At 42.8% G+C, this 23,682-nt stretch overlaps 1 protein-coding gene and 1 pseudogene across 1 annotated transcript; both read left to right on the forward strand.

The window, feature by feature from the left end:
- The first annotated feature begins 4,178 nt into the window (after positions 1-4,178).
- On the forward strand, positions 4,179-4,497 carry LOC147441013 (uncharacterized; annotated as a pseudogene).
- Positions 4,498-21,206: 16,709 nt separating this feature from the next.
- LOC147441014 (uncharacterized) lies at positions 21,207-22,007 on the forward strand. The gene is made up of 4 exons (XM_086483377.1): positions 21,207-21,308; positions 21,410-21,487; positions 21,592-21,700; positions 21,778-22,007. Exons 1-4 carry the CDS (start codon positions 21,207-21,209, stop codon positions 22,005-22,007), a joined length of 519 nt encoding a protein of 172 aa, XP_086339503.1.
- The last annotated feature ends 1,675 nt before the right edge of the window (positions 22,008-23,682 follow it).

Below are 23,682 nucleotides of genomic sequence, written 5' to 3' on the forward strand. Positions count from 1 at the left end.
AAAAGCTATATTTTGACTGCAGTGGACTATCTCTCTAGATGGGCAGAGGCTATGGCAGTAAAACAATCACTGCAAAGGATGTGGCAAAATTTGTGTATGATGAAATATGTTGCAAGTTTGGGGTGCCACTAGAGATACTTTCAGATAAGGGGCCAGGATTTAGAGCTAAACTGCTAAACTTTTAATGCGTGAAGATGAAGATTAGGCACCAACATACCACTCCTTATTACCCGCAGTGTAATGGCTTAAATGAAAGATTCAATGGTGAGTTAGTACAAATTCTTTCGAAAGTGACAGAGCACCAAGGAAAGAATTGGGATTTGGAATTTCCTAGTGCATTATGGGCTTACTGTACTTTAGTGAAGACAGGTATAGGGTTTACTCCATTTCATTTGGTATATGGAGAGGATGCACTATTGCCTGTGGAAGTAGAGGTACCTACGACCAAGATGCTGGAGAAGTTACTTGGGCCACCTAGTGATGCATTCAAAGAGAGGCTCTTACAGTTACAAGAGGCTCAGCTGGATAGGATGAGTGTATTGGAACATTATGGACAGATGCAGGATAAGGCTTTGGCAAAGATAAATGAAAAGGTCAAAAGTAAGGGTATGAAGAAACATGACTTGGTTTTGCACTACAACAGTAAGCTGGACAACACCTTCCAAAACAAGTTTCAAGTTAAGTGGGAAGGCCCTTTCAAGGTAGTGGAGTGTTTTCCAAGTGGTACATATCAGTTGGCTAACCTGGATGGGATTCTACATAACTGACTACTAGCCATAGGGGGGGTTTGCGAGGGACTAATAATTGACGGGCATCATTTAATCGATGACGAATGCGTCTCATAGACGAGGTTTCAGTCGTATAAGCAAGGATACTTTAAAAAAGAAAATCAGGCGTTGCATAAACAACCACTGCGGTTGCATAATCAACGACTTGAATTTGCAGCCGTGGCATAATCGACGCTTCAAATTGGGCCTTGCTTAAACGACACAGCGAAGCGAGGCTTCTAGCGACGCCTGCACACTGCCCCTTCTCTCATGGGATGAGGCACTTCTATAATATTGTTGCAAAGCCTTTGAAATGTGACTCGCGGGAAATTATACAAGGCTCCTTTGAAGCCTCCTTTTTGGCACATGGTAGAGTCTCGTCTTGCTATCAAAGCGAAGAACGTATGCCTCATTACATCCCTCATAAAGCCTCTCCCCCAGTGTGTCAATAATGTAGTAAGCTTCTTTGCATACCTTCAATAGGAAAAAATGATCATTCCAGCTCACAATGTAGAGCTGAAATCCCCCATTGGGCTACAAGCCTACACTCTACTGATCTATTGCTGCCCAAATCTCTTCAAAAGACTTCGCGCATTGCAAGAAATTGTTGTAGGTGTCATCTAGCCCCTCAGGTTGGAAAAAGCCAATAAAGGAATGCTCATGATCCACTACTAGTGGTCATACCCTTGCGTTTATGACAGTCTCAAGGTCAAAGTGGCCATCCCACAAATTTGCTTCTGTAGGCCTCAACATCAAATAGCTTTTGCCACTCTGCAGATCCTTCTCGGATGTGGGTATTATATTCGGCCTTGATGGGCATACAATTTAGGTTCTTGTGTAGCCAATCAACGATCACTACAACAAGGGCCGTGCACGCACTCTTGCCGGTTGCTCTTTCGCTCCTCTGATCAATAGAGGCAAAAAATAGTCACCAAATCTTTATGTTCCCAGCTTCCTATAGTGAAAAGCTCCTCTCCAAAGTCCAAGCATTCAGATATCGCTGAAGAAAGCATTGCTTTCTTCTCATTTCGACAAACACAAAAAAAAACTTATTTCCATATACAAGAGCTTTTGGACAAATTCCTAAGAATTCTGACATTGTGACCTACCATAACATCATGGGCTTCTATTATCAAGGGCGCCGCATACCTAGATAGGTGCGGTTGGGGGCAGGGGGTTGCCAGCCTAGTGGACAGGTCGCTGGTCCCCAAGCGCACTAGCTAGGTATGTGGTGCCTCGCGAGTGGAAGCTCGTGATGTTAAACAGTACATGCAAACAATGAGAAAGAGCCCATTTTCCTACATAAGAAAATGTCAAAACCTTCTTGTGATAAATTAGGTTAATTTAGCAAAGATTTTGTGCATTTTTTACATTAGACTAGCCTTGGCTTTTCATTATTCAAGGTACCTCATCCATCAAAACAGATATAATCGATCCAGGCATATGACTCAGATGACATGATGGTGTATGGTATTCTTAAAGAAGTTGTGAACAAGAGAGGCTGGGTTCCGCGCACCCCAAAATGCGAAGATGAATTGACGGAGAGTCACCTTGCACCCATATCATCAACACCGCAAAATAAAACTCCTCCAAAGAAAGGCATAAAAAATGGTGCTACCTCTACATTGTTCTCTGCCCCTTCAATCTCATCATTAACACCTGCAAAGCTTGCCAAGAGCTCCAACAAGAAGCATTACAGAGGAGTATAGCGTTGGCCGTGGGTCAAATATGCAGCCTAGATCCAAGAATCTACAAGGCAAGGGGCCCGTGTTTGGCTATGGACCTTTGACACGGCTGAGGAGGCAGCTTTGGCATATGATCGAGCGGCATTGAAGATGCGCGGGGTGCGCGCATTGCTGAATTTTTCCGTCAATGTCGTGGCTCCAATGTAGAGAAAGAGGTGGAGACAAAGAGGAGAAGAGAGTGAAACGAGAAGCACCAGTCGAAGATGGAGTTGCAGGCATCGAGCAACAACGTCAACAACACAAGCACATGCAAGAGCCATCATCATCTGCACCACCATCAAGTCTGGTAGTGAGCTTTGAAGGAGAAGGGGTGAAGATAGAAGATCTAGATGATGTGTTTTCTTTGCATGAGCTGCGCGAGTGTTTCTTGCCTTTCATCACCTCCTCATTTGCTAGCGCCATGGCTACCCTGGCCAACTGCGCTGCAGCCTCTCATTTGGTAGCCTCTCATGTGATATTAGAGTGCTTGTGCCTGTGTGTGTGTGTGTGTGTGTGTGTGTGTGTGTGTGTGTGTGAGAGAGAGAGAGAGAGAGAGAGAGAGAGAGAGAGAGAGAGAGAGAGAGAGAAAGAGAAAGAGAGAGAGATCTCAGTACGTGTTGTTGGGCGAGAGTCCGACAATCATGAAGGACATGGTGGTAGTCCATGAGAATTAGCCGTTGGTTCCTGTTGAGGGAGTCAGTGAGAGACTGCAACCTCTCATTTGGCTGACAAAGAGTTGAAACTCATCGGTGAGCTCATCTATAGAGTCGACCCTGAAGGCATATGGTATTGCACAAGATGCTGATATGGACAAAAGAATTCACTTGATATTGTTAGTCAATGGTTGTTCTTGGAACTACCTTGATCGATATGTATGCCTAATGTGGTGCACTTCCTCGATCACAAAAAATACTTTAAGAGCTTCCTGTCGTGGATGTCGCCTAATTGCGGGATATGCCTAACTTGGACCGGGCTCAGGAGCTCTAGGCTCTTTTCAATGGAATGGGACATCGTGCCACTGCCTTGGTTGACATGTATGCCATATGTAGTGCACTTCATGAAGCACACAAAGTGCTTGAGGAGATTTCTGTCTGAAATGTTGTCTCTTGAGATGAACTCATTGGGGGATATGCCCAACTTGGGCAGGGCCAAGGAGCTCTAGTCGTTTTTTAGTGGATGAAGTGAGGGTGTGTCTCTAGACGCACTCACATACGCTCTAGCCTATTTTCAGCTAATGCGAAGTGAGGGTCTCTCTCTAGATGTAATGTTATTTCAAGCAGTGCATTGATTGCTACAAGGTTAGGTCACGAAGAGAGAGAGAGAGAGCTTTTTTAAGCAGATGCAGAGAGACTGCATCTCTCCAAATGCAATCATGTACATTGGCACCTTCAGGGCATGTGGTAGTACGCAAGATGCTTATATGGGCAAAAGAAGTTATGATGATATTGTTAGTGAGTGGTTGTTGAAAGAAAACATTGTGCTTGGCACTGCCTTGGTCGACATGTATGCCAAATGTGGTGCACTTCATAAAGCGGAAAAAGTGCTAGATGAGCTTCCTGTCCAGGATGTCGTCTTTTGAAATGCACTGATTTGAAATGGACGGCTGTCATGCACAAACCCTCTAGATATGAGCCGCTAGAAGAACCTCTTGGATGCTAAGGAGCCAATCCCATCTTCAAACCACAAAATGGATCTGAGAGTGCCACTCGAATGGCGCTCCCCTTCCACTGGAGCCACACCCCCTCCCAAAACCAACAGAATGCCAGGAATCGAGGCTTACATGTTGATCTCCGAAGGAGAAAGGAGCGCAAGACAACTCCTGCTATCAAAAAATGAAGAGCCAGGAAAGTCGAAGAGGATTCTGCAGCCAGGTGCCCCCACCCACGGCAGTCCTCCGCATCGGTCTCAGCCAACAATCCACCTTGCCTCCACTGCAAGCCCATGTGCCGTCCGTCAACCCACCCGAGCGAGCCTTCCCTGCTCTTAGTGGTGGGCGAAACGAGTAGAACGAGCCTGTAGGCGAAGGCTCTTGAACCCTTGTCTTGACCTCAGCCCACAATCCACGCTGCCTCCACTGCAAGCCCATGTGCCGTCCGTCAACCCACCCTAGCAAGCCTTCCCAACTCTTAGTGGGCTAAACGAGTAGAACGAGCCTGTAAGCGAAGTCTCTTGAACCCTTGTCTTGACCTCTTGCTTTAAGTATACTTTTTGTGATCTATGGACTGCACCAGATTAGGCATACATGTCAACCAAGGTAGTGCCAAGCACAACCACTGACTAACAATATCAAAATGAAGTTTTTTCTATTGAGAGAGAAAGAGAGAGCACATAAATAGAACCCCAAAGTGTGTAGAATACACACATGAGATGATGTATATATAGAGGGGACCTGGGTGCCATATATAGAGAAGCCATATATTGAGTAGCTTCACATATAAGCTCAACATCCCCGCTCAAATAAGGGTCCCTAACTGTGGATGAAAAAACCCTTCAGGGATCAAGGGAAAAACCCACAGCTCTATATACACCCACCGTTATATTATTAAAATCATTGATTATACAAATGTTCATGAGGAGCTACATCACTCCTTTTACAATGAATATTTTATGAGGAGCTACATCACTCCTTTTACAAGGAATGTTTTATGAGTAGTTACATTACTCCTATCCTATCAAATACAATAATGAATACAAAGGTTCAATGAAGAGGTGTCTCGTAATTAGAAGTGTCTCCAAGAATCTACTGTGTAGCTTGTCAGCACTATTGCATCACCAAACATATCTTCATGTTGTCATCAATATGGCATCACCAAACGTGTCTTTATAAATCTTTATTGTCACCAAGTTTTTCTTCATGAAATCAATTCTTTGATCAATCCTACATAGAGCATAGACTCAAAAAAGACATAGTCATGAAAATTATTAGCATCGTTAGTGAAATAATTACGTTCACAATGACATAAGAGATGGTTCGCGACGCCACTCTTTTGACGACATATATACGCACGACAGCATATGGTACATAAAGTATGAACGTAAAAGTACAACATGCGTGATTACGTGATGCAAATGATATGTGTATATACTACATAAAACAACATTTATCAACGTAGTGATCAATGAATATCATCAAAGTATTAAGAAAACATCATCATTGTATCAATAAAAATGAATAAATCATCATGGTATCAACGAAAAGCATCATGATATCACCGAATAATCATTGTATCAACCAAACAACATCATGGCATCACCGAGAATAACCATGGTATCAACGAAACAACATCATGGTATCACCGAGAATAACCATGATATCAACAAAACAACATCATGGTATCACAGGGAATAACCATGGTATCAACGAAACATCATCATGGTATCAACAAAGATCAACATGGAATTAACGAAATATCATCATGGAATCACCGAGAATAACCATGGTATCAACGAAAAATCATAATGGCATCACCGAGAATAACCATGGTATCAATGAAATATCATCATGGTATCAACAAAAATCACAATGACCAAAGTACTAACAAAACATCATCATGGTACCATCAAAATCACTATGGTATCAACGAGAAATTATCAATAAAATGACCAAACTATATCTCTAAAAGAATAATTATACGAGAATCAATGAACGAGTATATCATATAACAAAAGATCATGTACCAACAGTAGCTCGATAGAATTTGGACGATCATCAACTGCTCGACTGAATCAGAACGATATGTAACTAGCTTCTGCAGCAAAGTTACGTCAGTAACAAATATATGATTGATGAAGAAAAAATATAATTGAGAAGTTTTCAATTATGAGAAAAATCGATGCAGAATTTAGAGAAACTTTCTTCTGCAAAGTTGTAGACCACATCGATTACGATGGCTTAAGCAAATAGTTTCTCATCGATTCCGATGCCTGCAGCGGCTAGTTCCTTCTACAAAGTTGTAGACCACATCTATTCCGATCCCTTGCATGGGTAGTTTCTGCAAAATCATTTTCAATTATAAGAAAAATAAAAAACATAAAACGAAACTTGCTTTTCGGACATGTACGCAGTCCGCGAACGATAACTCAAAATCGGTGCAGAATGTGAAAAAACTTCCTTTTGCAAAGTTGTAGACCACATCGATTCCAGTCCCTCTCACGAGTAGTTTTGCAAAATCGATTTCAATCGGGAGAAAACTCAAAAACAGAAAGCGGAAGCTGTTTTTCGGGTATGTACGCAGTTCGCGAACGATAACTCAAAATCGGTGCAGAATTTGAAAAAACTTCCATCTGCAAAGTTGTAGACCACATCGATTCCAGTCTCTCTCATGAGTAGTTTCTACAAAATCGTTTTCGATTAGCAGAAAAATCAAAAATAAAAAGCGGAAGTTGCTTTTCAGGCACGTATGCAGTCCGCGAACGATAACTCAAAATCGGTGAAGAATTTGAAAAAACTTTCTTCTGCAAAGTTGTAGACCACATCGATTATGGTCTCTCCCTCAAGTAGTTTCTGCAAAATCGTTTTCGATTAGCAGAAAAATTAAAAACGAAAAGCAGAAGTTGCTTTTCAAGCATGTACGCAATCCGCGAACGATAACTCAAAATCGGTGAAGAATTTGAAAAAACTTCCTTCTGCAAAGTTGTAGACCACATCGATTATGATGCCTTTTGAGGGTATTTTTTGCAGAATTGTTTTTTATCAGGAGAAAAATCGAAAACAAAAACGTACTGCTTTGATACCATGTTGAGAGAGAAAGAGAGAGCACATAAATAGAACCCCAAAGTGTGTAGAATACACACATGAGATGATGTATATATAGAGGGGACCTGGGTGCCATATATAGAGAATCCATATATTGAGTAGCTTCACATATAAGCTCAATATTTTCTCCATATCAGCATCTTGTACAATACCATATGTCTTCAAGGTGCAAGTGTACTTGATTGCATTTAGAGAAGAAGAAAAAGAAGAAGAGGATTTTAATGTCGTAGGAAACTATCCCAAGAGACCTCAAAGATCTATCCGCGACGAGTTAAACTCAAGATCTGTTATTGAAGAGAGATGCCCTCTCTCTGCATCTCTTGAAAAAAATCCCTCCCTTCCTGACCTGACACTACTGCAATCAATGCACTCCTTGAGATAACATTGCATTTCGAGAGATGCCCTCTCTCTGCATCAGCTGAAAACATTCTAGAGCACAGGTGATTGCATCTGAAAGAGAGCAGGAGCGTAGGATATCATAAGCTAGCAGTTGTAGGTGAGACATTGAGGGAGACGGCCTAGCCACTTGTCCTAAAATCTCGAGTCGATCTGCTCGATGGCCTTTGATTGCTATTGCTCATATGTGACTGCGTCTAGAGAGATATCCTCACTTCGTCCAGTGACACTACAAGAGGTTGTGTCACTTCGTCCGGTGACACTACAAGAGGTTGTGTGACCTCTTGTAGTGTCACTTCGTCCAGTGACACTACAAGAGGTTGTGTGCTCTTGTGACGCTGTTAGCGATGGAAATACACTGGGTTTTTATAACCCCCGGCGTCGCTAAAACCGTCGCTACGAGAGCGTCGCGATATGCGTCGCTATAATCGTCGCTATGAGCGTCGCTAAATAGCGACGCTCATAGCGACGATTATAGCGACGTTTACACAGAAGACTATAGCGACGCTCATAGCGACGCTACACAACCATAAATAGCGACGCTTATAGCGACGCCCGAGAGAATTTTTTTTTGGTGGCAGGGCATTGAATGCCCTGCCACCCATCAACCATATTGTACTTGATTCACTTTTTAAAAAAAGTGCAAGGGTAGATAATAGACCCAAAATAGTCACCCACAAGACGCATTGTTTGCAAAATTGACAATTGTACACATCATAGGCAAAATGAATTGATTGGCAAATGTAATAATGACAATTGTACAACATCATAGGCATAAAGAATTGATTGGCAAAAGGAACTGCGGTGACAAATGTAATAATATACATGGTTCAAAAAGACGTATAAAATCCATCTCATGATACATAAGCTATGAGAAACCCTAAACTAATGCTATCTAGCTACGGCTAAACTGACGTCGTCTAGTCAGACGTCTCATCGCGTCCAAGCGGCGTATCTGTTGGATTCTGCAAAAAAAGACAATAAGACAGCTTTCAGTAAGTATAAACATATAACGACATTTATAAAACAATACAAAAAATAAAAAAGAGTAAACCCTAATACTAACCATGCCGCCGCGAGAACTGAGAATGTCCATCAGGGCGTTTAAGCCCTTCCTGCCTGCGTACTCGCGCTCGTACGGTGTGGGATCACGTCCTGTAATCAACCACTGTCAAAACATACAAAGATTTCATTATGTTAGAATTAAAAAACTCATAAACCCTAAACTATCGAACATAAAGAGCAATGTGAAAACACTTACAAAATCGGCCTCAAATGATGCCCATCCACCGCTCCCCAAGTGGTGCGAGCTCCCTGCCTCTACTCGCGCTCTGGCTGCATCCTTTTGTTGCTTCCACTTGTCGGGATTCTCGCGCGCTGCTTTCTTCGCATTCTTCCAATCTTCTTTGGCCAGCCAATCTGGCTTGTTCCACCCATTCTTGATTTCTTTTTGCACTTCGGAATGCTTGTGTTTGTAGTATTCGTGCATTCGAATCTTCATCAGGTCTTCATCGAAGCGCTGATCCCGTGTTGGAACGGGAAACTCATCATGAAGTATGCTGATGACTCTGTTTTGTAAATCACTTGGTACTTCACTCCATTTGTTTAGTATGTAGTGTCTAAACAGCTGAGAGCAAAGACCACGCATGCGCGAGATCACCTTCTTGCCGTCATCATCCATGATGATGCCGCCACTGAAGTCGACGGAGTAAGGCAAGCCTTCTGGTCGGTGACGCGTGAGCCTGGGTGTCCCGGCAGGGGTCTCTAGCAGCGTGTCGATGGGGGTACGGACGTCAGGTGTCTCCACCGACGTCTGGGCCCCGAAGCGAGGAGTGTCGAGTGGGGTGGCTCCTGGAGGAGTAGGTGGAGGTGTGTAGCTTCTAGGAACAGTCAACCGTGCAAAACCTGGCGTAGATGGCGATGTTGTGGCTGGTGTGAGGGCAGGCAAAGAAGGGGAGGGTAAACACCCTCGTCGAACACGAGGCGGTGTGGAGGCATCACTGGCGGAATCCCCACAACAACCGCCACCGCCACCACTAGAGCGCCGGTGTCTAGACGAGTGTGAAGCTCGTCTCGTCGACGTCGAAGCTTCGGAGTGCGCCGAATGCTCCGAAAGAGAGGGAGATGCGGATGGAGTAGGAACGCGCGATGATGCGCCAGAGCGATGACGCTCCACGTACCACTGTCTCTGCTGCGGTGACAAAGAAGAAATAAACTCCTCATCATCCATACCTGCATTAAACACACAAATATTTAAACTTAATATTGAATGAATAGAGTAGACAATGATGCAAAGACCATTAAATACAATGACGTAATGACGCATATAAATACAATGACGCAATGAATTGAGTGATAGAAGAGGCAAGTCGAAAACTCAGGATTTTCAATCAAAAGATGTGAGCGCGAGTAGAAAAGAGCGTTATACACCATGGAAGGTACTTAGAGAGCCAGAGCTTTTACAACACGGAGCAAAATTGTTCAAATACAATATTTGTGGCTTTAAGAGATCTCTCTCTCATCCTCGCATAACTCAGCATAACTTCCTATATCTATATAGAGCTCTCCGTTTAAACACATATCCTCTGTTTCATTTTGTAGCTCCTCTGCATGCACCCCATATAGAGTAGTAGCATCTTGATGCTCGTCTGGCACCACCGCAGCGGCTTCTGATTGAGCATCTTCTCTGATCTCCTCCATTGATGTCGTTGTGATTGGCAGATGGTAGCCTTCATACGTCCTTGCACTACGAGGGGCTACCTCTATGACGTACCACCAGTTTGATGTAGACTTTGTAGGATGAAATATTACCTGCCAGAGCCACATAACTTACATGAGAGCTTTCAAGCACATAACTTGTAAAAGGGGGATGTTAACTATTTACATACTTACTTGTTCACAATGCTCGGGTAGTATGAAAGTGTCTCTTAGGTCAGTCCATTTCTTAGTAGAATCCACCTCAAGAAAACCAGACTCTCCTCTACGCACAGTAGCATTGCGACCCTGCATGATTATCTTGAACCATTGCACGTCGAACAAGTCGACAAAAAATCCTCTGTAATCGATCCTCAAAATCTCTTGCAGCGTGCCGAAGTAAGTGAGTTCCGCCACCACAGGATCTGCATCAGAGGAACGTCGTCGACTAGACTGTTCAAATTTTGCCATGATTCCACAATCTTAAGTAAAACGCTTTTTGTCGATTCGTTCCACCCTAAAATGTCGACCTTTACACCATGCTGCTGTGTATGACTTATACTACAACGAACAAAGATTATGAGTGGCCGTTCAAACGTTTATAAATAAAGTCACTTGCTAGTCGTACATTGCAAACTTACCTTGGTCGCGCAACCCCGAGAGTACTCCCACTCTTCTTCAGTCACTTCTTCACCGCATTGTTGTGCGCTTTTCAATTGGTTGTGCAACCATCTTAAGCTCATGAAGGTTGGTAGGCTCTCCAGAACCGCTTGTGGTTGCAGTATTCGCGCATTCGAATCTTCATCAGGTCTTCATTGAAGCGCTGATCCCGTGTTGGAACGGGAAACTCATCATGAAGTATGCTGATGACTCTGTTTTGTAAATCACTTGGTACTTCACTCCATTTGTTTAGTATGTAGTGTCTAAACAGCTGAGAGCACAGACCACGCATGCGCGAGATCACCTTCTTGCCGTCATCATCCATGATGATGCCGTCGCTGATGTCGACGGAGTAAGGCAAGCCCTCTGGCCGGTGACGCGTGAACCTGGGTGTCTCGGCAGGGGTCTCTAACGGCGTGTCGATGGGGGTACGGACGTCAGGTGTCTCCACCGGCGTCTGGGCCCCGAAGCGAGGAGTGTCGAGTGGGGTGGCTCCTGGCGGAGTAGGTAGAGGTGTGTAGCTTCTAGGAACAGTCAGCCGTGCAAAACCTGGCGTAGATGGCGATGCTGTGGCTGGTGTGGGGGCGGGCAAAGAAGGGGAGGGTAAAGAGCCTCGTCGAACACGAGGCGGTGTGGAGGCATCAGTGGCGGAATCCCCACTACAACCTCCACCGCCACCACTAGAGCGCCGGTGTCTAGACGAGTTTGAAGCTCGTCTCGTCGACGCCGAAGCTTCGGAGCGCGCCGAATGCTCCAAAAGAGAGGGAGATGTGGATGGAGTAGGAACGCGCGATGATGCGCCAGAGCGATGACGCTCCACGTACCACTGTCTCTGCTGCGGTGACAAAGAAGAAAGAAACTCCTCATCATCCATACCTGCATTAAACACACAAATATTTAAACTTAATATTGAATGAATAGAGTAGACAATGACGCAAAGACCATTAAATACAATGACGTAATGACGCATATAAATACAATGACGCAATGAATTGAGTGATAGAAGAGGCAAGTCGAAAACTCAGAATTTTCAATCAAAAGATGTGAGCGCGAGTAGAAAAGAGCGTTATACACCATGGAAGGTACTTAGAGAGCCAGAGCTTTTACAACACGGAGCAAAATTGTTCAAATACAATATTTGTGGCTTTAAGAGATCTCTCTCTCATCCTCGCATAACTCAGCATAACTTCCTATATCTATATAGAGCTCTCCGTTTAAACACATATCCTCTGTTTCATTTTGTAGCTCCTCTGCATGCACCCCATATAGAGTAGTAGCATCTTGATGCTCGTCTGGCACCACCGCAGCGGCTTTTGATTGAGCATCTTCTCTGATCTCCTCCATTGATGTCGTTGTGATTGGCACATGGTAGCCTTCATACGTCCTTGCACTACGAGGGGCTACCTCTATGACGTACCATCAGTTTGATGTAGACTTTGTAGGATGAAATATTACCTGCCAGAGCCACATAACTTACATGAGAGCTTTCAAGCACATAACTTGTAAAAGGGGGATGTTAACTATTTACATACTTACTTGTTCACAATGCTCGGTTAGTATGAAAGTGTCTCTTAGGTCAGTCCATTTCTTAGTAGAATCCACCTCAAGAAAACCAGACTCTCCTCTACGCACAGTAGCGTTGCGACCCTGCATGATTATCTTGAACCATTGTACGTCGAACAAGTCGACAAAAAATCCTCTGTAATCGATCCTCAAAATCTCTTGCAGCGTGCCGAAGTAAGTGAGTTCCGCCACCACAGGATCTGCATCAGAGGAACGTCGTCGACTAGACTGTTCAAATTTTGCCATGATTCCACAATCTTGAGTAAAACGCTTTTTGTCAATTCGTTCCACCCTAAAATATCGACCTTTACACCATGCTGTTGTGTATGACTTATACTACAACGAACAAAGATTATGAGTGGCCGTTCAAACGTTTATAAATAAAGTCACTTGCTAGTCGTACATTGCAAACTTACCTTGGTCGCGCAACCCCGAGAGTACTCCCACTCTTCTTCAGTCACTTCTTCACCGCATTGTTGTGCACTTTTCAATTGGTTGTGCAACCATCTTAAGCTCATGAAGGTTGGTAGGCTCTCCAGAACCGCTGGATAGTGCATCGGTGGTCGTCTTCCCCGTCTCCACTCGATTCGTGCCCTTTGTCGCTCTTGCTTTGCATCCTCATATTGTGAAATCCACTTTTGCATCACTGGATTGTGAAGCATGCAAAATCGGTTGATTTTAGCCTCTAGATCTTCCGTCATCTTCTTCTCAACACCGAGATTGCACATGACAATCCCAGATATGCGCTCATCATCTATGGTTCGCCATAGCGTGTCCCGGGATTTATCAAATCCGTCTAGCCACTCTCCAATGTACACTAGGGACTCTGATACCAACCAACCTTCTGCCATGCTACCCTCCGGACGTGCCTTTTGACGCACATATCCCTTAAGCGTTTTCATGAAACGCTCTAAGAAGAACATCCATCTGGAATGAACTGTGCTAGCTATTTCCACCTCATCAACTATGTGAACAAGAAGATGCACCTGAATGGTTAGCATCGTAGTAGAAAAATGTTTCTCAAACATGCACACAAGCTCCGCAGCATTTAGTTTGGCAAATGGTATGGAGTCTACGTTGATCTCCTTTTGTGAGATCCATTGCACCAGCTTTGCAAGTTTGTAGATTGTGTTACGGATGTCGAGAGACAAACATCCCTCAATGGCAACCGGTAAAATAAACTGTAAAGTATGTGCAGCAATGATATTAAAGTCCACATTTTATGCAATGATATTAAAGTCCACTATGAACGTACCTGACACATTTTATGCCAATCGTGTGACTTCAAACCGGTAAGCTTTTCTTCTTTAGTAAAACACGTTCGGAGCGAGTGCATTACGCCAGTGGGGTTCCGCAAAGATCGAATGGTCTCTTTTACTTTGCGTTCTTGGGCTCCTGTGAAAATCCATGGTGCTTTAGGGAGTTTTATCGATCCATTAGACGCTGTTTGCGGCCAATATTGCTCCATACGATCCACATTTCTAAGGTCAACTCTGGCTCCCAAAGTATCTTTCTTACCGGTTAGATGGTCCCATAGTAGATTACCCACATTCTTGAATATGTGCATTGGATCGAGCAAGTGATTGATCATGAGTCGAGGCGAGTATGGTAACTCGTACCATAGAGATAGTCTCTTCATCCCTGGAGGCAATCCGTCATCGCACATCTCCTTCTGCTCTAACCATGCTTGCGCAGACATCCTTGGTGGCTCTCTTCCCAAAAATCCGTTGCGTAACACATGATTCTCTGGAAGATACGCTTGATGACCTTCGTAGATTTGCTTCTTCATTGAGGGTACCCTACGTGCATTTAGTCTAGGTCCACATGTGACACATGCTCTGTATCCGCTTGTTTGAAGCCCTGCATGTATACACATGATAATAGATCAACTATGGGAAAAAACAAGATTGTATCCGCTTGTGTCAATAGATCACCTGAGCATTCTGTTAGCCCGGGATAGTCATGCATGGTCCACATTAGAATGCCTCTGATCAAAGCATTCCGTCGTCCTGTGTGTCGGCTCATATCCACCACCTCTATGCCAATCCACAATTGTTGTAGCACTTCCAATAGTGGACGAAGATACACATCCATATTCCCCACTTTATATCGCCCTGGCACAATCAAGCTTAACCATAGGTGCCCCTTCTTCATAGTCAACCACGGGGGAATGTTGTAGTTGACGATGACAGCGGGCCATACACTATAAGATGTTGATCTTTGACCAAATGGATTTACGCCATTGATAGCCAGTCCTAAGCGCAAATTTTGAGCTTCCCTGGCAAAATCCGACCATGTTCCATCTATATGTTTCCACGCTACGCAATCTACAGGAATTCGTAGCACACCATCCGAAGATTTATTCTCCTCATGCCATGATGCTAGGGCGGCCATGGACTTACATTCGAAGAAATGCTTGATGCGAGGAAGCAGAGGGAAATGTCGCAAAACCTTTTGTGGAATTTTTGTCCCGTGGAGATCTACTCGATATCTTTCGGAATCACATTTCGGACAATTCTGCATGTCTATGTATTCCCCTCTGAAACGAATGCAGTCATTAGGACAAGCGTGGATAGAATTGTAATCCATCCCCAAGTTTCGCAAAATCTTTCTTGCTTCATCTCGAGAATCTGGCATCACATTGTCAGCTGGTAGTATGTGCTCTTTCAGCAATCTACACAACATAAAAATATGATACAGTCGTGTAAAAATCTATCAGATCATTATACATTTAGAGTTTTATTAAAGTAAACTAATTGTAATAGATCACCTGAAAAGCGCTGTGACGCTAGTGTCACTCCATCCAAACTTTGCCTGCATGTTGAGAAGAACCAGGAGTGCTTTCAATCTAGACATACGTGCTCCATTATACAATGGCGTATCGGCTTCACTTTTCATATCATCATAGATAAGCCTTTCTGAATCCATGATCGTCTCGATCATTTCATCAATCTCGGGCTCAAACATTGCCTCGTTGGGAATGTGCTCTGCATGATCATCCCCCGAGCTGTCAGAGGCTACATCTTGTGGCCTCACATATGCTACTTGACCAAAGCGCCTACGAACACGTCTATTGGGTTGCAAGATTGCTGCTTGTTGGCCAGCGTCAGATTCCGACGAGTTATAATTGGCAACAACTCGATCTATAATAGATGGATCGAACTCGCCAAATTCACGAACGTGCTGCAAAGAAACACGTCTTGTCCGTCGCACAGCATGCTTGCATTGATTACAAGGACATAAGACCCTCGTTGAGAGATAGGTGTTTCGGTTGGACGGTCCCACATCCTCGTCGCTACTCATAATGAGGATAAAAAACTTATAACCTGGACAACAAATTTAATATTCTATTGGCATCCTTCGTCTTATCTCTCTCTCTCTCTCTCTCTCTCTCTCTCTGTATCTCTCTCTCTCTCTCTCTCTCTCTCTCTCTCTCTCTCTCTCTCTCTCTCTTTACCTCACATTCTCTAGTCATGTCCAATCCCCGCACACCTCGGTCTAGAGGTGCACGGAGATCAGAACCACCGGGTTATAATCTCGTCTTTATTGGTCAATACCTATATTTCTGGGTACAAGAAATCTACACACCCACGTCTACATGATACTGCATGTAGTGGACAAAACCCCTTTGCCTCTTCTCTAGCTGTAGCACTTCACAGCATCTTAACATCTTTTCACAGTAGATCTTTTCACTGTTCGTCTAACTCTAAACCCTAAACCATAAGTAATTCTTGCGTGGACTCAATCTAATGTAAATAAGTGTAAATCTAACTAAAAATAAACCTAAATCTAATTTAACGTAAGTCTACATCTAACCTAATCTTTAACGTCTTTTGGGATAGTTTCCTACGACGTTAAAACTCTCTTCTTCTTGTGTGTGTGTGTGTGTGTGTGGGTAAACCTAAATAAACCTAAGTCTAATCTAATATAACATAAATCTAAATCTAACGTAAATTATGTTATATTAAAAACAAAGAACTAAACTAACAGGGATTATAAGAACCTTAAAACTGATTTAACACATAATTTTTCACATAACTCGGCAAGAGTTGGCATTCTCATCACTAAAGATGTGAGAGTTAACTTCCGGCGGTGATGCTACCTCATCTCCATCCACATCTGACGACAGCAATTGGCCCTTTAGACCGTTCTTGCTCTTGTTACTAACTTTGAAGTTGCTGTTGAATGACTAGAGGTTGTCTAGACTCTTGCCGCCCTGAAGATCCACCTTCTTCCCTATCTTCTGAAGACATTTCACCAGTACTTTTGGATCGACGGAGCCCACCATGAGTGAAGGCAACAATACCCTATATTCCATTGAGGGCTTTCTTCACCCGCTTCATGCAGGCATCGCAGTCTATGGAGACCTAAATCTAATCTAATATAACGTAAATCTAAATCTAGCGTAAATAAACGTAAATCTAGTTAAAAATAAACCTAAATCTGATTTAATGTAAGTCTCTTCTTCTTCTTGTGTGTGTGCGCATGTGTGGACGTGTGTGCCAATAAAAAGAGATAAATGGTATAACCTTTCTATCACCCATGCCAAGTATGATAGATTGATTATGCCATTTCCCTCTTGAATAATAGGTCTTGAGTTCAACTCCTCGTCGGCTAGATCTTTAGTTCTTTTAATTTTAATTAGTTTCCTACGACGTTAAATTAGTTTCTCTCTCTTTCTCTCTCAATGTGTGTGCGTTTTTTTGGATCGTATGCATGTTTTCTCTCTCTTTTACTCTCTCAATGTGTGCGTTTTTTGTTTATGCATGTTCTCTCTCTCTTTTCCTCTCTCAATGCGTGCGTTTTTTGTTTATGCATGCTCTCTCTCTCTTTTTCTCTCTCAATGTGTGTGTGCGTTTTTGTTTTTGTTTGTACTCTCTCTCTCTCTCTCTCTCACTCTCTCTCTCTCTCTCTCTCTCTCTCTCTCAAAAACACTATGTGTGTGTGTATGTGTGTGTGAGAGAGAGAGAGAGAGGGAGAGAGAAAGAGGGGAAGGGAACATGAGAATGAGGAGAGGGAAGGAGCATACCTGGCTCTCCTTCCTCTCCTCGTGTGTGTGTGTGTGTGTGTGTGGAGAAGAAAGAGAGAGAGAGAGAGAGGGAGAGAGAAAGAGGGGAAGGGAACATGAGAATGAGGAGAGGGAAGGAGCATACCTGGCTCTCCTTCCTCTCCTCGTGTGTGTGTGTGTGTGTGTGTGTGTGTGTGTGGAGAAGAAAGAGAGAGAGAGAGAGAGAGAGAGAGAGTGAGGGAGAGCGTTACCTGCTCCTTGCTTGAGGGCGCCGAAAAACTCAGATCTGAGATCTGAGTTTTTGGGCGCGCTCGGTTATTTTTTTAGCCCAGCCGGCGTCGCTATGAGTGTCGCAAATTTCTTTGTAAATTTGCGACGCTCATAGCGACGCAGGGATTTTTTTTTTTGAGCGTCGCTGTGTGAGCGTCGCTAATATGAATAGCCTCTTGTAGTGTGAAAAACGACCAGAGCCCCTTGGCCCTACCCACGTTGGGCATATCCTGTAGCATTCATTGCATTTCAAGAGACATCTCAAACATAAAGCTCTTGTTAGGTGCAACGGAATGATTGTTTGCGCTTTGCTCAAGATGAGTGCTTTGAACTGTGCTCCAGATTCCTTTTGTTTTTATGGAAGGTAGAGTCTTCCGTTCTTAATGAGAAAATGCTATGATCACAAAGAAAGTGAATGGACACTGTGCATGCAAGTGAATGAGACTGAGAGAAGAGAGATACGACACCAGAGAAGTTGTAAAACCCTCCTCCCAAGGCCCCACTCTCGTCGGCGAGAGTGGTCTACTTTTTGATTGCACAAAGTGGTACAATGCGTATGCAATGGACTGATGCAAACTGGGACCTGTCAATGACGACGACGGTGATGACGATGAAAACTTTAGGGCTGAAATTTGTGGTCTTCTAACTGCTGAAATTTTGCAAATCTTTGGGCTGTTTTGGGTGGCTAAAAATGACTGTTTTGCTGCATTTTTATGGCTAAAAATGGGGGTTCTCTACAATGCTTCAAGGGGTTGATCTAGTACTGTGTCTAATGCTGAAAACGTTGTTGCAAGTGTTTTATCAATGGCTGATCTGGGGTAATCCTTTCAGGGGTGAGAGAGAAGGGAGTAGCCATGGCTGGGCTAATCCCTTTAGGGCTGAGAGAGAAGGGAGTAGCGATGGTTGATCTGACTCCATAGCACAGAAAATGCAGCCTGAGAGGTGAAAACACTGCTGTTTGTAGAAAACACAGTCACCAAGGGGGAGCGATCTCAGTTTTGAGGGAGTTTTTTATGACGGAAGCAATCAGCAGGGGATCATCGGCTTGGGAGAAGAACCTCAGCGTCTGATACCATGTGAGAGTAGGTAGCGAAAGCGAAAGCAAAAGAGCTTCCAACAACAACATATAGCTCAGGTTGAGTCCTTTCCAGGAATACATCCAGGTCTGCTTCATTTTCTCCACATCTGCCATATGGTTATAAGCTCGTGCTGCATTCGACCACAAACCATCAAATCTCTCATGTAGCTTACTCTTGCATTGAATTTGTTACTGAGCGTGTTTCTCTTTTAGTTTTGCTACCTGATCTTGCATTTGATTCATAACCTTTTGAAGCATCTGTAGCATTTTTGTTTGATCTATTTTGTTGTAGTCCACTCCATTCATGGCTGCTTCGACCTCATCTATAGATTCTTGATCTATTAATATTTTTACTTGCATTGATGTTACATGCAGATACGATGTTTGTGTTAGTTTGACATATGGTTTGTTTTAAATATAGAGATACGATGAGTGACCAGGGTCATAGAGTGAAGTTGACGTTCATCAAGACTTTGCTATGTACCATTGGACTATCAGGAGAGGCTCTGATGGAGGCTATGTCAGATCATATGGAGATGGATGACGCCAGTTTAGACAGTTCCATCGAGTTTCTTGGGCGATTCAGTTTGCCCGTACGTCCTGGAGATATGCTTTAGAGCTTCTTCTCGAAGATACTTTTCGTTGTTAGGAATATCGCTCGCACTATCATTTTGATGCCAATCCTCAATAAAATCATCCATGCCATCTTCATTATCAAAGATATCATCACGTCCATTAAAGTCCTTAGAAAATTGTTCCTTTAGTCTTGCATACGTATTAGGATCACTCCTGCGTAGGATCCTCGTGCACTCTATTGACATTTGAGATACGTCATGTGAATGTTGATTTGTGACGTTATCGATGTCATAATCTAGAATCGCATATTTGAAGGTAAAGAAGATTGTATCAATAGTATGCTTATATATAAAAGAAGAGAGAGATGTGCATGGAATTCAATAACATTTGGAAACAATAAAAAATAATATCAAAATAAATTAGCAACAGTACGAAATGTAATGCAAATTAAAGTGTAGAATTAGGGTACAAGAGTTCAAAATAACATTAGGAATTGTATACAATGATCTCTTAACCCTCATCTGTTAAGGGTGCTCGTGGAGGTCTACGCCATCCATAATTGACTAGAAATTCATCACTAGCACGTAATGATTTAATAGCATGGACAACTATATATCTTGGTACATCCCTAGTCATGTGTCTTGGTTCATGACTATTCTCACACTCCACAAATGTGCAATTCTCCCTCGACTACTATTGATTAAACCTTCTATGTTTTCTTAAGAGTAAGGTCTTCCATCAACATAGAGTCTTTGGCCTTCTGCATGTGTAATCCCTCTAGCAGAGAGAGAGGCTGCATTGAGACATAATCCATAAGTAGTCATGCTCTGGATGTAGTGAGTGAGCTGATGCCATGGACCCCATCTATATATAGGTCCACAAAAAAGACATAAGGGTGACCTCTGAATGAGGGGGCATATGCAAATCCTGTGCAATAAAGACGCCTCGTCCCGCTCCACTGATGGTGGACAGAGCAATCATGTAGCGATTGCCCCAAAAGCCAAAAACTGCTCCGTCTGAAGGAAGTGGTCCTCCTTGCCAGCCTCCGAATCGTCTACGATCGTAGCTCTGTACTAGATCCCGTAAATGAGTAGGAAGTGTATGATCTCCACCCATCTCAACCTCTAATGGAGGAGGTAGAGGATGTCGAGAAACCTCGAGCTACTGACAAATGACCTGTCCTTGCCGTGTGCGAGAGACATGTGCACCACTGGTAGTAAAGTCATCCTCACCATCAAGTGAAGATACCTACATACATAATCTAGTTATATATTTTACTCTTTGATTTTTAAAACTCGAATATCAAACAAAGGGAGATCAAAAATATACCATAGGTCGATGTCACTCCTCAGGTGGTGGTGCTTGCTCAAAAGTACCATAAGTCATCTGATGTGAAAAGCACTCCCGTCGTGGCTTGCGATACGTGCCACAACAACGAGCACACTAGCATATAATAGTCTCATCATAGTAGAAATCATAGTAAACGGGTTCATGTGCAGTATCGGAACTCTGTGCACCCCGGCTACCACTAGTAGGAGGTGGTGGTGTACCCTATGATTGATCCGAATCTGAATTTCAATTACCATAAAACCATGAGACATTTATCAAATGACCAAATAAAAATTCCACAAAAGTAACAAAACATTGAAGTCTAATAGTTATATGGTACATTATGACGCTTATTGTACTTTAAAAAATAAACAGGCGCTATTGTATGGTGCCATCAAACAAGAGAAAGGCAACCATTTTCATGGAGACATGGAAATTGTTCCGCAAGGAGATGCGCCTACGCATTAATTTTCCCAACAAAAGGTGTGTGCCTTTGGTAATATATATTAGAACTAATATGAACTTTCCTAGATTGATTCTAACTTTCTCTAATCTATGTTATTTTGTTTATTCAAATTTGCTTAGGAGACAGCAAGAAAGAGAGTAGCTTTATGTCACACATCTAGACTGGGGCGGATGGGACAAGATGGATTTGTGGCCACATTTGTGAGTATAGACATTTGTGAGTATAGACCATTCACATTTTAACTTTTAAAGGTAGTATTATTGAATGCAAAAATTAATAAGTCTTTGGTTGTGTCTTAATGTAGACGAAAGACTATGGGTGTGCACCGACGGCACAGGAGATAGAGTACGTCACATACTGCGGCTATCGTGCTTTGTGTCAGACACTTACTGACACTCCAGATCCACTTGTACGTATATTTGTTTTTCTTTGTAGTTTTTTTCATGGTAACTGTAATATATTCTTTTTTCATTTCACTAACTAATACAAGAGCAGCATGGGGAGGCTGATATGACAGAGGTGGCTCGACAAGAGGCCGAGGGGCGACGTCGAGAGGCTCCTCTCAGCCTCGGCCCAATCACTAGCCATGATGGTGACGATCGCGGAGATCGGGACAGCCATAGTCCCACGGTTCGGACCAGTGGTGGTGGCACTAGTGATCATGAGACCGATGATAGTGAATCTTCCAGTAGTGATGGATCACATAGTGATCCTGCGTAGAGATTTCTTTTGCATATTTGGGATCGTTATATATGTATTTTTCAGTGTGCATTGGTACATCGTATGTGATGATGATATTTGTTTTGTATATGTGAGGATTGATCACCACACATTTTGCACACATGTACATAAACTTATTGATGATATATACTGACATGTGTTTGTTGCATCACTGAATTTGTCTATTGTCAAACAATTAATTATTTGTCGATAAGATAATTAACCTAAGTAACCATCTCAATGTTATTTATTTGTCTTTATATATATTTTTTTAAAAGATGGATTGAAATCATGGTCAGTGTGCTACCAAATGATGATGTGGCATGTGAAACTTAGTCCTAAGTTTTCTGTTAGTAGCTACTCTACTTCTCAAAATTAAGGCATTTTGATCTCATAGCACTCTTGTGCAAGTCTTTAAGAATATAAAAGAAATATCGCTAGGGACTCTAGTCTTTTTGTTCAGTTGTTGTTGTCCTGGTTTGGGTCACTGCCTGTGGATTTTCACCCGGTCGGTTTACACATTGTTGAAAAGGCTTCCAATGTTTTTTTTAAGATGAAGATTTGAACTATGAAGTTTCAAAGTACCAAGCATCAGACGCTCCAAGTTTCATGTTATGTACCATGTACCATGCACCAACTACAAGCATCATACGCTCCAAGTTTCAAGTTACGTACCATGTACCATGCACCAACAACAACTATCAAGTTTCATTATGGAACCGGATACCAAACTCTAAATACTGCCAAATCTAACACTAACAAGCTTTCTTGGTTTCTATGTCAGGCTCTAGTATTAACAAGCTATTGATTTTCATTTTTTTTGTAAAGGTAGCAGATTTTACGCTAAGTGTCAGATTCTACATATCTTGTACCAAATCAATTACCAAGTTTCAAGTTGCAAGTACTAAGTACCAAATCAAGTACCAAGTACCAAGTACCTTGTACCAAATCTCACACTAAACAGGTTTTATTGTTTTCATGTTAGTTTATTACAGTACCACAAAGTTACATCGACCAATTAATACCATGGACCATGTACCAATTGCAATTACGAAGTTTCATTATGGAACCTACAGCCAAATTAAGGCAAGGACCAAGTACCAATTACCAACATGTACCAAGTACGAAGTATCAACATGTACCTAGTACCAAGTACCGACATGTACCAATTTTTCTTTATTTTCATGTTAAACCCACATGTCCCGAGTTGTATGAAATAGGGAGAAGTTTTTTTTTTTTTGGACTCTAGAAACGGTCCATCGGCAATCCGTTGGAGCTCTTGTGAGTCCACATGGAATGTCCATGTACCAATGAGGCATATGGGCAAGCTATACGGCTCTCTAAGAGCTCAAACAAGTCGTTGATATATGGATCGTTCTCAAAGTCCTCGAGAAAAAAATGCTCAGAAACAATACATCGGTCAGCTGTTTGAGCTCTCGGCGAGTCTTATAGCTTGCTCACATGCCTCTTTGGCACGTGGAAAAGCTATGTGGGTTCGCAAAATCTTAAATGGTTCGCCAATGGGCCGTTTCCAAAGTAGTCCGCGAGCGTTTTTTTGGTCATGGACTTCAGAAATGGTCAATCGGCGAGCTTTAGCGCATGGAGCCCACGTGCCAATGAGGCATGTGAACAAGTTATACAGCTTGTTTGAACTTTGGAAATGGCCCATTTGCGA

The sequence above is a fragment of the Adiantum capillus-veneris genome, chromosome 15 (assembly GCF_014529385.1).
Source record: "Adiantum capillus-veneris isolate H3 chromosome 15, ASM1452938v2, whole genome shotgun sequence".
NCBI classification, from domain to species: Eukaryota; Viridiplantae; Streptophyta; class Polypodiopsida; order Polypodiales; family Pteridaceae; genus Adiantum; species Adiantum capillus-veneris.

Bases quoted from the DNA above. Each gene is read 5' to 3' on its own strand.
- LOC147441014 (XM_086483377.1), top strand. From the start codon at position 21,207: ATGGTGCCATCAAACAAGAGAAAGGCAACCATTTTCATGGAGACATGG. The intron at 21,309-21,409 runs GTGCCTTTGGTA...TTTGCTTAGGAG, and splicing joins ATTTTCCCAACAAAAGGTGT to ACAGCAAGAAAGAGAGTAGC. The intron at 21,488-21,591 runs GTGAGTATAGAC...GTCTTAATGTAG, and splicing joins ATGGATTTGTGGCCACATTT to ACGAAAGACTATGGGTGTGC.